At 44.8% G+C, this 14,500-nt stretch overlaps 1 protein-coding gene across 1 annotated transcript in view; it reads left to right on the top strand.

Moving 5' to 3' along the window:
* The window catches only part of TMEM255B (transmembrane protein 255B), a 65,358-nt gene that overhangs the window by 20,661 nt on the left and 30,197 nt on the right, over positions 1 to 14,500 (top strand). Inside the window, exon 4 of the mRNA XM_083168499.1 lies at positions 5,098 to 5,187. Within this exon, the coding sequence (XP_083024625.1) occupies positions 5,098 to 5,187 (90 nt within the window). The remainder of the gene's footprint in view (positions 1 to 5,097; positions 5,188 to 14,500) is intronic.

Raw genomic sequence — 14,500 nt, 5'->3', positions numbered from 1 at the left:
TACCAGAGTAAGAACAAGCACTTAATTAAAACTGAAAAAATGTATTAATGAAAAAATCTATTATTATCAAGTATCATGTGTGTGCAGTTTTCACATGCACTATTCTCACAAAGGGACTAACTTATGTTTGTAGGCAAATGCTTAACCATCTGCATATTTCTAGGTTACTGAAGTGAAGCTACTGCTCAGGAGAGACATCTCATACGCAGAACCGACGCAATGATGAGGAACTGAGACTCCTAGGGTTGATCTATGGCTATGCAGATGATACACATGATCATACCTCTCAACTGTCCCAATTTTCGTGGGACAGTCCCATATTTTTGGGACTATCCAGCCCTATATACAGTACCAGGCATATTTCCAGGTATACCCACAGCACTGTAAAAGCAAGGACATTGATAATAAGGGGTTAAATTCCAATCAGATCCCAGATCCCTATAAAAATTGTGGTTGCTATGTTTTTACTAAATGACAGTAACCAGTCAGATACTTACTACTGTATATCTATTTTTAATCTGTCTTGAAATTAGAACAGGGCTCGACAAATTTTTGGAAAATCTAGGAGCCAGGCTTACAGTGTAGTAGCCAGACAAACTAAAAATAGGGACAGTGCGCACTGAAGGCACGCCCCAAAAATTTACACCGTAATGCCTATTACACGTCACACACATTACATATTATGCCACAATGCCCATTACACATTATGCCACACGCCATAATACCTATAATATTATATATTATATCACATTATATATTATACCACATGCCATAATGCCCATTACATTTACCACAAGCCATAATGCCCATTACAAATACCATGAGCCATAATGCCCATTACACGTTATACCAAACACTGTAATACCAATTCACACATTATGCCACACACTGTAATGCCCATTACATATAATACCACACACCGCAATGCCTATTACATATTATGCCATGTAAGTGCCACTTACCTAATTGCTCATTGCTATAAGTTTCCTACTTGATGCCAGGGTTTTTTGCTTGATGCCAGGGGTTGCATGCTCTTTTCCAAGGGTTGCCTGCTCTGCCAGGGGTAATATGCTATTTGCCAGGGGTTGCATACTCTGCTAGGAATAACATGCCCTTTGGCAGGGGTTGCATGCTCTTGGCAAGTTGTTGCATGCTTTGCCAGGGGTTACATGTACATGCTTGTTGCCACAGGGGATTACCCCTCCTCTGCTTGCCTCCCTCTCTTTCCCCAGCGTTACCATGCATGGTAACAGTAACAGCCAGCAGAGCAGTGGACAACTTGCCCGGCTGTATGGTCCGTGGCAAGGCTAATTCAAAACTCGAGGCCACTCCTGAATGGCTGCCAATCTGTAAGCTCCAATTGGCTCCTGAGATGGCTTGAGTTTGAAATAGGTGCGCACGGACCTGCTCAGATATCAGATACAGTCGGAACTGGGTGGGTTGTTCACCGCTCTTCCAGGCGTGCCACCACTCTGGCGCAATATGCTTCCTAGCCAATCTGGTCGCCAGGAAGCAGAATCTGGTCAAGACTCGGGTGCTAGTCACCATGGTGACCAGATTTTGCTTCCTGGTGACTAGATTTGGTCGCCATGGTGACTAGCCCCCGGGTTTTGTTGGGCCCTGAATTACAAGCAATGGATATTAAGTATAAGCCAATTTCTTGATTCATTAGGACCTTGCCCATACAGTAGGGTGACCAACTCATCCCTTTAATCCGGGACACATACTAATTACACAGGTTCTGTGGCTGTCTTTCACCTGGTTTTAAACTGCCACACCTCAAGACTCCATTTCACCTGGTTTTAAACTGCCACAGAACCTGTGTAATTAATATGTGTCCCTGATTAAAGGGATGAGTTGGTAACCCTACCATACAGTGACAGTAGTTCCACCACCACAGTAGACACTATGGGTGACATTTATTAGAGATCGTTGTTGGGTTTTTGGCGATTTATATCGCAAAAACGGCCGTTTTTTTCCCAAATCGACTATTTACTGGGTGGCGATTTGCGGCATAAATCGCACTTTTTGCCGCGAAATCGCACTTTCTGAAAGTGCGATTTTTTTTAACTCCGGAATTCGCATCCAGATGTTTTCCCCATTGAAAAAGATACAATTCGCATTTTTAATGAGATGCGAATTTTGAAATCGCCAAAAAAAATGGTCTAAAGTTCCAAAAAAAAATAGACCTGATCCTGACTGGCGATTTGGTCAGAAACATGGCGATTTGGTCAGAACCATGCACAGATCATTGTGATCTGTGTATGGTTCTTTGTTAAAATATGTGTAAAAGTAAAAAAAAAAATTGGTGTGAGGTCCCCCCTCCAGTACATAACCAGCCCCGGGCTCATTGAGCCGGACCTGGTTCCAAAAATACGGGGGACAAAAAGCGTAGGGGTCCCCCGTATTTCTGAAACCAGCCCCGGACTCTTGCACCGGTTCTGGTTCCAAAAATACGGGGGACAAAAAATCTGGGGGTCCCCCGTATTTTGAAACCAGCACCGGGCTCCAACAGCCCCCAGTGTCATGCCACAGCCGGGGGACACTTTTTACACAAGGTCCCCCGGCCGCACCATGAGCACCGTGGCTGGTCAGCCTTGGACGGGGTACCTGGAGGAGTGGGACCCCCCCCCCCAATAAAGGGGTCCCCCCCCAGGCTTCACTCGTCCAGGGCTGAAGCCCGGGGCTGTCACCGGCGTCCCTAACAGCTTCTGTCGCGCTGTCCCAGCCGTTAGCTGCATCGGAGAAAGCCGGTTCAGCCCGCTGTCAGTGCGGGCTGTCCGGCTCTGCTGCAGAGAGACCAGCGCTGGATCCTGGATCGGAATGTATAGCGGTGTAAAAGTGAGGTGTGTGTGGATGTGTGTGTAATAAAGTTTTACTTTTCTGTGTGTGTGTTTTCTTTTAACATTCTTTTTACAGGTGGACTACTAGTCCCAGCGGGCCCATTAATGTCCCTCATGCTGGGACTTGTGGTTCTCCAAGTCCCAGCCTGCGGGGGAGGTCTGCTGGCACTTGCAGTTCTCCTGTATTAAGCAATGTTAGGAATGAGAATTTAACCATATCAGGCCGGCGTCCAATGGCCAGGGACGCCGGTGACAGCCCCGGGCTTCAGCCCTGGACGGGTGAAGCCTGGGGGGGACCCCTTTATTGGGGGGGTCCCCACTCCTCCAGGTACCCCGTCCAAGGCTGACCAGCCACGGTGCTCATGGTGCGGCCGGAGGACCTTGTGTAAAAAGTGTCCCCCGGCTGTGGCATGACACTGGGGGCTGTTGGAGCCCGGTGCTGGTTTCAAAATACGGGGGACCCCCAGATTTTTTGTCCCCCGTATTTTTGGAACCAGGACCGGTGCAAGAGTCCGGGGCTGGTTTCAGAAATACGGGGGACCCCTACGCTTTTTGTCCCCCGTATTTTTGGAACCAGGTCCGGCTCAATGAGCCCGGGGCTGGTTATGTACAGGAGGGGGGACCTCACGCCAATTTTTTTTTTACACAAAATCGCACATTTTAACAAAATCGCACCTTTTCATGACTACAAAAATCGCACTTTTCATCCCGAAAATCGCCCTACATCGCACTTTCTCGCACTTTTCATGCCGGAATACACACCTCATTAAAAATGCGATTTTTGGAAAAAAATGCGATTTTAAAAAACGGCGATACAGGGCGATTTGAGCAAAAATCGCATTTTCGGAAAAACGGTCAACACAATAAATCTCGCCCCTTGGGCCTAATTCATGTTTATACACAAATGCAATTGCAAATTTATCCGCTAGAGAACTGATAATGTAAGCACGTGATGCTGCCACCCAGTGATGAAAAGAGCTGCCAACTGGAGCCATCGCAACTCATTCACGACATTTGCAACAATGAGACACATCGGGGAAATAGCAGTGCTGGCACCGTGTACAAGCTTACACAGCTGACATTAGATACATGCCCTGAAAGTAGCCATGACACACACATGTGTTTTCCCAACCACTCCCCGTAAACTCCCTATTAAACACCTCCCAAATGGTCACTTTCCCTAATTTCTTTGTGATCCTCATCAAGATCACAGCATCACCCTGGCGCATTACAACTGCAGCTCATGCCTAGTCTGATCATAATCACCCTGCTGTGTGAACATCGGCCATTGCGTGCATGCCCGCACTGTGATACTTTATGATGCTGTGACTTCATGTTGTCAAGCCGTTTTATCCTTTCCTTGATGTATGTTAGCTGATTTATTTAGTCTAATTATTTTATACAGTCTACTCAATGGTACGCTGATTTCCTTTCTTTTATATATATAATATATATACATATATATATTATGTATGCAGCGCTTTACAGAGAATATTTATCACATCAGTCCCTGCTCCAGTGGAGCTTACAATCTATATTCCCTACCACATGTACACACACACAGACATTCTAGGGTTAATTTTGTTGGCAGCCAATTAACTACCAGTATATTTTTGGATTGTGGGAGGAAACCGGAGTACCTGGAGGAAACCCACGCAAGCACGGTGAGAATATACAAACTCCACACAGTTGGGGCCATGGTGGGAATCAAACTCATGACCTCAGCGCTGTGAGGCAGTAATGCTAACCATTACATCATTTGTGCTATGCGATCAATCTTTTTAATTAGGACAGATACATTTTGGGGTGCCGAGAAACACCCCAGAGAACCTATCCTAGGTGCACCCGCGCACTGTGAAAATACCCACATCTAAACTTTGAATCTTTTTAATTAGTCACACCAGCCCTCCTGATGTGGAAAACATACCCTGAGGAGCAGGAAGAAAAGCACTAAAATGAAGATCTGAAAAGGAATACTTAATTATTAGCAGATATGTTGCTAAGGGCCAGATGTATCAAGCTTCAAAAGTGATAACATGGAGAGTGATAAACATTCAGCCAATCAGCTCCTACCTGTTATTTTTCAAACCCAGCCTGTGACATGGCAGGTAGGAGCTGATTGGCTGGCTGTTTATCACTCTCCATGTTATCATTTTGAAGCTTGATATATATGGCCCTAAATAATCTCAGTAACTGTAACTGTGACTGTGTATAAGTGCCGCCTCTGACCAATGACATGTTTCTCTTCCCCTAGCTAGTAGCCTCCATCGTGTTTATCAGTTTTGGAGTGGTAGCAGCGTTCTGCAGCGCTATAGTTGATGGCATGTTTGCAGCTCGTCACATTGTGAGTATTTGTACTTTTTCCTATCCAGTGTAATTCTAAAAGCTAAAATGTTAATAAGCTTGCCTGCATTAAATGGTTGGTAATATTCTCTATCATTATGAAATAGTTAGTAAATAGCACTAGATACAAATGTATAACCTGTGTTATTGACAAATTTGATGTGAAAGGGTTTACCCGGTCACGTTAACCAGAAATCTGACCCCGGTAGCTGCCAGATTAGCCAGCGGTATGAAAGGTGTAACCACCTGGATCATAAATAAATATGGAGCGCTAGATCACCAGCACCTGGAGATACAGTAATGTCATGTACAAGCGCGGGCAGAGGGAAACCCCAGCATAACCTGGGTCCAGCCTGTGGTGTGAACAGGTGTAGAATTCCCCGGATCAGACCCGGATATTTGGTTCTTTGTAATAGCTGTCTTCATACATATATATATAATTTTCCTTAACTAGAAAATAAGAATATGCCTCAAACAAAATTTGTCTAGAGTATTCTGAAGTTTTTAAATAAGATTTTTTTTTGTGTGTGAGGGTGTGTGTGTGTGTGTGTGGGTGTGTGTGTGTGTGAGTGATGGTGTGTGTGTGTGTGTGTGTGTGTGTGTGTGTGTGAGCGCGTGTGTGTGTGTGTGAGGGTGTTAAAGACCTTTTAAAGTGCACCTGCCACTAGCAAACAATACAGGCGGCTATTTTAAGAGGTGTTTAATACATGGCTGCCTATCTGACTCAGGAACAGTGTATAAGGAATATTTGGTCATTAAGCACCTAAGTGATATCACTGATTACTTACCTAGCAAGCTGATTGCATTTCTCACCTTTGCACCATTGGGGGGGAATTTACTAAGATGTGAATGCTACTTCACATGGGATGTTACTATGGACAACCAATCAGATCATGTCTACTATCTTCTAGAGCAATGATTTTCAACCCTTTTACCTTGGGGCACACTAAATACGATTTTAAAATTGCCCAGGCTCACCATGAGATTCCCACAGGGCAAAACACATTGCCCCCCACAGAGAAAAAACAGACATATTGGCCCCCATATAAAAAACAATCACACTGGTCCCCACAGGTAACAAAAATCAAATACATTGGCCCTTTACATGAAAAGAAGAGACCAGTAAATAACAGTTGAACTGGTGGTGGCTGTAAACTGGTGTTAGGCGCCGTCCCAGGCACCGCCGCCGTCCTAATCCGTCAGCAGTGGCCATCTTCTTGCTAGGCAACGCCCCGAACTTCCGCCGCGGCCGTCTCTGCAGGGGGAAGACTCTGCAGGACGGACCGGATGTGACATCACGCAGGGGGCGGCAAATTCAAAATATAAGCTGGCATCTCTCTCAGACAGACGCCGGTTATAGCGTTCTGTCAGCCTATGTCAGATTGTGTTCCTGGTCCTGGTTCCTGTCGGAAGCCCTCCTGTTGTTCCACGCCTGTCCTGCCCTGCCTGGTTTGGTCCTGCTGTGCCTGGGATTCAGCTTGTCTGCCCCGCTGTACACTCATCAGCCAAAGAGATCTGCAAGTGCTTGTCTGGGACTCCGTCATCTTCTCAGATAAGTCAGGGGTTACCCTGTCTTTCTCCTTATGCAGTTTTGACACACGGTGTCACTGGGCATTATTGCCATTTCATTATATTACATCTCATTAGCATTGTTGCCATTTTACGTTATCTTCTTCTGGGCATTGTTGCCATTTCTTTATATAACATCTCATTAGCATTGTTGCCATTTTCATTATATAACATCTCATTAGCATTGTTGCCATTTCATTATATAACATCTCATTAGCATTGTTGCCATTTCATTATATAACATCTCATTAGCATTGTTGCCATTTCATGGTATTATATCTCACGTGCACTGTTGCCAGTCAGTGTCACCTGCTCAGCCTTATTACTTCTTTGGGCTTCTGGGAGTTCCCCGGCATAGGGATTTAGCTAGCTTGTTCCCCTTGCTCTCTCCTGGCCTCGGCGGACGTGTTGTCATCTCCTAAGACCTGCCTGTAGCGGAGTGGGGCGGACCTAATTCGCCCTTCAGCCGAGACGGGCCCAGGTGAAGCCTAGCACCGCACACGTCCGTCGATTCCAGTCAGAGGCAACGGAGTTAGGGTACCGGGGATACTCCCAGAATCCTTACAACTGGTTTGGGCATTTCTAGATCTGGGGGCACACTTGAGAGCAGCTCAATGCACATTAGTGTGCCACTGCACAGTGGTTGAAAAACACTATTCTAGAGGGTGCTAAATATTAATAAGAAGTAGATTTTTATGGGTTGCCCATAGCAACATCCCATGTAAAGTACAATTCCCCCATTGTTCTTTGTGGACAGAACAGCAAAGGTACAAAAACCAAAGTACTGCTTGTCTGCACTGCTTCTCATGAATTGGAACAGTTTTCATTTTGCCTCGGAGGGCTGCGTGTTTGACCTCAAACCACAAAAGTGCTTTTTCAAATGTATAACTGTATGTTTGTGCAGCATGTAATTGGAAATAAATGGTCATAATAGCATATTACTGAACACAATTGTTATGTATGTGTAACAGCTCATATGACCAATGTAGTGTTTTGTGTTGAACAAATTATTTTAAACCTGAGAACACTTTGACTCAAATCTCATTAAAATATGTATTGAATCTTACACAGAGAACCTCAGGCTATTATCTATTTTATGATAAGAAGGTAAATACTGGGGGTACACTTACTAAAGCTTCTAAAAATGAAAAAACACATAGCAACAAAGCAACAAATCAGATTCTGTCTATCACTTTTTAGGATGTAGGCGGGGCATGCTGGGAGGGATTTGTGACAGATTCCCTACACATAGGAGAATCTAGAATTATGGTAATGGGTGGTTTAAGATCTAGACTTAACAGTAGGGGGACCTTTGCGCGGCAAAAAGGGGGCGTGGCCTCATGGGAAGGAGACGTGGCATCACAAAAAGGGGTGTGGAATTACACTTTAGACCATACACAGTAATGCCCATTACACATTTTAGCAAATTCCGTAATACCCATTACACATAAAGCCACACGCCGTAATGCCAATTACACATAAGGCCACACACCATAATGCCCACGATGCCCATTACATACTATATAACAAACCGTAATGCCCATTACATATTTGCCACATAAGTGCTGCTTACCTACGTGCTCATTGCTAGGGGGTTCTTGCTTGATGGCACCATAGTACCCATTACACACGATGCCGCACACCATAGTACCCATTACACATGATGCCCCAAACCATAGTACCCATTACACATGATGCCGCGCACCATAGTACCCATTACACATGATGCTGCACACATAATGTCCCTTACACATGATGCTGCACACATAATGCCCCTTACACATGATGCTGCACACCGTAATGCCCCTTACACATTAAGCCACACATTATGCGTAATGCCCCCACATACCGCCACTTGTAGCGTCCCTTAAGCAATGTCCCCAAAAGTGCCACTTACTGTACATTTTTATATGAGCCTTCGCTGCTGCTGCAGGGAGAGATGGAGAGAGGTGCAGCTGCTACTATGGGGAGAGGAGCAGAGCGCAGCACAGAGCCCGCTCCCACTCCCCTCCTGGTGTCCCCTCTAGGGGAGTGGACATTTGAAATATTGTGCGCGCTGTTGTTGTGCATGACGTCGGGGGAGCACGCCGGGCGCCGGCACCACATGATTAAAGTGAGGGCGGGCTGAGGTGAAAGCGGGGAGAAGAAATGGAGCGGAAGCTGCAGGGGTGACAGTCATTGACAGCTGGGCAGAGAGCAGGGGGCTGCCCGACTGTATTAAGAGCACTGCAGGTCACGGCTGTTTGATATAATACCCCTTTCACAATATGGTCCCAGGATCATGCAGGGACATTCCCAGGCTGACCCCTTATACACCAACCTAGTCCCTGCATTTTCTGGTGTGAGGGGGAGAGACAACCACTCCCCTCTCTCTACCCCCCTTTAACCAACCAGCTATATCTTCGGAACCAACTGACCCAATTACATGAGACCAGTATCATATTGAAGAACTTTTGAGTTGGGTTCGAATGATTTTGGTCCAGTGAAACTGGGCTGTTTGGTTCCAGAGAAATCTGCCCTCAAAGAACATAAACAGTCATGAAATTACATTTAAGAAATGAAAAAAAAAAAAAAAAAACGGTTTAACCTCAATATCCCTGGAACCAATTAACCCATATGGATCCAGCCTGGTATCAGATTGAATGCCCAGCGATTTGGGTGTGACTGAGATCAACCTCAAGATTCAGTGATGCCGAAGGGGGAACTGGCAGCAGTTGAACTGGGTGGGGGTCGGAATTAGCGGGTCCCATGTTATCCTATAGGGAAAACGTTCCAGCTTTGCCTGGCAGTATCTCCGGTTCCCAGGAGGAAAAAATGCTAATGGGTGGTCCGGTGCACCCCCCAGACCACCCCCTAGATTCGCCTATGCCCCTACACAGAGCTGCGGAGAGAAGCTCTTTGGCTTTTGTTGCCAATTCCCTCTGCAGCGGTGTCCTGATGGAGGGGATTTACTGCTTACAAAATTACGGTTAAAAACCCTGATAATGGGGTTTTTAGTGCATTTTTGGTTTAGAGCATCCCGCCCTTAGTGAGCTTTAGAAGTTTAGAAGCTTTATTCAATTTATACCTTAAGGTGCCCACACACTAGAAAGATCTGCGATTGTAAGATGTGTGCATAAATTAGCCTTAAAAACCTTTTTTCCATCCTGGACAAAAGATTTCAGGCAAGCGCGCATCTTTACCAAAGATTTTTCTTAAGATCCCGTGTGCATTCCTATGGATCTTTTGTTAAATCTTCAGATTCAGCTAAAGATCCACGGGAGCGCGCATCGGACCAAAATCTGCCAATTTTCGACCGATTATTGGTAAACATCGGATGATATATCTTGCCGATTTATCGAAAATCGGCCAATCGGCCCAAAAATCATTCTAGTGTGTGGGCACCTTTAGATATTAACCCCTTCCCGACATTTGACGTACATTTACGTCATGGTCGGGATGTACTTCCCGACACATGGCATAAATGTACGTCATGACTTCTAACTGTCACCGCGTCTATAGACGCGGTGACAGTTTGGAGATGTCTGCTGTCCCTGACAGCAGACATCCCCCCTCGCCGCCCAGGGGGGGCAGGGGTGCCCCCCCGGTCGGCGATCGCTGCGATTGGCTGTTCAAAAGTGAACAGCCAATTGCAGCGTTTTCTGTGTTACCGGCGGCTAAGCCGCTCGGTAACACAGAGATCGGTGGTGATCGGTGCTGTTAAGTACAGCACCGATCACCAGCCCACCCTCCCACCCACCCGGCAGCCTCCCTCCCACCCACCCGGCAGCCTCCCTCCCACCCAGCCAGCAGCCGCAGCGCCAGCCCCCCTCCCACCCCCCCGCCAGCCGCAGCACAGCAGCATAAATATGAATTATAAGTGAAATGGGATGAACTATATATATATATATATATGTGTATATATGTGTATATATATATATATATATATATACACATATATATATATATACATATATATGTGTGTATATATATATATATACACATATATATATATACACACACACATATATATATATATATATATACAGTGATTGGTGCTGTTAAGTACAGCACCGATCACCACCGATCGCCAGCCCCCCCCCCCCCCCCTCCCACCCGGCAGCCCCCCCTCCCACCCACCCGGCTGCCGCAGCGCCAGCACCCCTCCCACCCCCCCACCAGCCGCAGCGCCAGCCCCCCTCCCAAAGCTGGTGAGCAAAATGGGGTCACATGTGGGGGGGTTCCACTGTATTGGTGCTTCGGGGGTCTTGCTAATGCGACATAGCACCCACCATTCATTCCACCACCAAATATCACTCCTTCCCTTCTGAGTCCTGCCATGCACCCAAATGGTATTTTTTGGTCACATATGAGGCATTGCCGTACTCGGGAGAAATTGGGGCACAGATTTTGGGGTGCTTTGTCTCCTTCATTCCTTGCGAAAATGAAAAATTTTGAGCCAGAACTGCATTTTTGTGTAAAAAATTACATTTTTTTACACAAAAATGCAGATCTGGCTCAAAATTTTTCATTTTCGCAAGGAATGAAGGAGACAAAGCACCCCAAAATCTGTGCCCCAATTTCTCCCGAGTATGGCAATGCCTCACATGTGACCAAAAAATACCAGTTGGGTGCATGGCAGGACTCAGAAGGGAAGGAGTGATATTTGGATTTTGCAGCACAGATTCTGGTTGAATGACCCCTGAAGCACCCATACAGTGGAACCCCCCCACAAGTGACCCCATTTTGCAAACTACACCCTTCAGGGAATTCATCAGGGGGTATAGTGTACATTTCAAACCCCCAGGGGTTTTACCAATTTTGATACAACTGAGCTGTGAAAATGAAAAATTAAATTTTTTCATTTTCACAGCCCAGTTGTATCAAAATTGGTGAAACCCCTGGGGGTTTGAAATGTACACTATACCCCTAAATGAATTCCCTGAAGGGTGTAGTTTGCAAAATGGGGTCACTTGTGGGGGGGTTCCTAAATTTTAGCATCTTATGGTGCCTAGAAACCTACATGGTGCCTAAAAAATAATCTCATAAAAAGGAGGCTCCAAAATCAAGTAGGTGCTCCTTCTATTATGAAGCCTGTGGTTTGGTCAACGTGCACACTAGGGCCACATATAGGATATTTTTGAAAACAAAAGAATTGGGGGAATCAATTTTTAGTCACATTTCTCTAGCAAAATCTACTGTGTTCCTTAGAAAAATGTATTAAAATTGCAAACCGCAAAAAAAATGAAATTTTGAAATTTCACCTACACTTTGTTTTAATTCCTGTGAAACACCTAAAGGGTTAACAAACTTCCAAAATGCTGTTTTGAATACTGTGAGGGGTGCAGTTTTTGAAATGGCATCATTTATGGGGGTGTCTCACATACAAGTCCCTCAAAGTCACATCAGAACTGAACTGGTCCCTAAAAAAATCAGTGTTTGAAATTTTCTTGAAAATTTGAAAATTTGCTATTCATATTGTAAGCCTCCTAGTGTCCAAAAAAATTAAAAGGAAGTTGAAATAATGATGGAAACATAAAGTAGACATATGGTCTATGTTAGTTATTAACTATTTTGAGTGGTATGATTATTTGTCTCACAAGCAGAAAATTTAACATTTTGCAAATTGCTAAATTTTCCAATTTTTTACGACATTTTGGTATTTTTCACAAAAAAACACAGACTGTATCGACCCAAATTTACCACTAATTTGAAGTACAATGTGTCACGAGAAAACAATCTCAAAATCACTGGGATAAGTAAAAGCAAAAAAAAGTTATACCCACTTAAGTGATACATGTCAGATTTGAAAAAAATGGCTCTGTCAGGAACGCAAAAACTGGCTGTGTCAGGAAGGGGTTAACAAATACAACTCATGTGGAAGGTACATTGTGATTGCAGATATTCATGTTTGCATTTAAATAAAAAGGAACTCAAAACAGAACAGTTCACACACTCACTCACACACACACACACACACACACAGATACTAACAATAATCCCATTATTCAGACACAATAAATATTACCCACACTGAAAAATATTAGTCATTCTTTGATATCTAATGAAAATGTTCCACTGTCCACTAAAAAGACAATGCCAAACTCCTACATAAGAGCAAAAAAAACTAAAAAAAACAAACACAAACTAAGGAAACCGGCAGTATAAATGAGTCATAAAGCATAGCTCATCTTTAGATAATGTATGTTTCCAGTTTAGCGCACCATGTGATAATCTATGACCTGTACTGTAATGTTGCACACACACTAGAAGAACAAATTGGCAATAAGGAGGAAAAGGGGGAAATTTACTAAGATCGAATGTTTAGGAATCTCCCATTCTCAGGCAAGAATCCCACATCAGACATTTACAAAATGGGCCAATTTTTGCTCAGTTACAAATGAAATTCACGGTAGAACTCATAAATTCAGATGGATTCTATCGCCAATTGCCGTCCCCCGCCAGCCCACAGAATGAGGCATGCGGGCATGAGACGCATGTGCGCCCCATTCTCCCGGAAGCCCTGCAGCCGTCACCAGCTCCCTGCCCTTCTCCCCACTCTGCCCCCACTCCCTGACGATCTTCCTGAAGCGGAGATGGGCAGTGAAGCACCTGGTCCCCGCTCCCAGCCACCTTGCAGACGGGGATGCGCGCGAGTGAGTGAGCCACTCGCGCATCCCTGTCCGTCGTCCGCCAGCTAGGGAGATCTGGAGATCAGGCAGGCTGGCTGACGTGTGCTCCATCTGTATGAATCAATAGACCATAGGCCAAACTGGGCAGGACTTTTCATAAGCACCAGTGGACAACATGGAAATTTACTATCATTTTGTATCGGACGATAATTCAACTCAAAATATGAATGGTATATAGACCACCTTTTGGTACCCGAATTTACAGAATTAGTCAGATCTGTGCAGTGCTTCTGTAAGTAAAAGTTAGAGGAAAGAGAGCTAAAATAAAAAAAAATAAAAAAAAAAACAGCGTGGGGACCCCTCATACATTGTAATGGGCAATGAGGATGACAAGCTACAGCCTTCAGTTCTCCACTTCCCCTGGCTTGCTCTCTCTCGCCTCCGGTGTGTGTGAGGCCAGCAGCTTTCTCTGGGTCCTAGCTCCTGCCCTGCTAGTGGTCGGATGCCGGGCTCCTCTGCTCACAGCTCCAACTCTGTGCCGACGATGTACTGGTGCCCAGGGCACATGCCCTGCTTGCCCTGTCTGTTTTACGCAATGATTATAATTCACATTAAACCACACAGAATAAACATATAATAAATTAAATAGAAAAAGGGTAATTTTATAGCAAAGATGTAAAAAAAAAAAAAAGAATTATTTGAAAGGTAAGTCTTTCTTACCTAGGCCTGTCCCTGCACAGTAGGAACGGTTTTCAGCTATTCATCTTCCAAAATATCTACATATTAATCATATTAGTTACATGGAATATTTGCCTTCAACAAAATGTTGCCTTAAATGTTCCACGCATAATCATTTTTGTTCTAGACGAGTTTAACCTCTTTATGGGGCTGAGTCAGGGTTGCAAGCTGCTGCAACTGCTTTAGCGCATCTGGCAGTAGTCCCGTCTTCAACTATATGCTAATTCTAGTATCATCCCTTGCCTTGGTGTACAAACATGTGTGTGAATGTACAAGGATTGAGATTCCACTTTGAGAATCTTTACATGATGTAATACCATTTAGTGCAACACCAACAGAGGCACCATCGAAACTTGCAGGAAGAGCTTTGTTGTTTTCCCCTAAAGCCTACGCCTA

The sequence above is a fragment of the Crinia signifera genome, chromosome 2 (genome assembly GCF_055691185.1).
Source record: "Crinia signifera chromosome 2, ASM5569118v1, whole genome shotgun sequence".
Lineage (NCBI taxonomy): Eukaryota > Metazoa > Chordata > Amphibia > Anura > Myobatrachidae > Crinia > Crinia signifera.
This window is presented reverse-complemented; position numbering and strand designations above follow the sequence as displayed.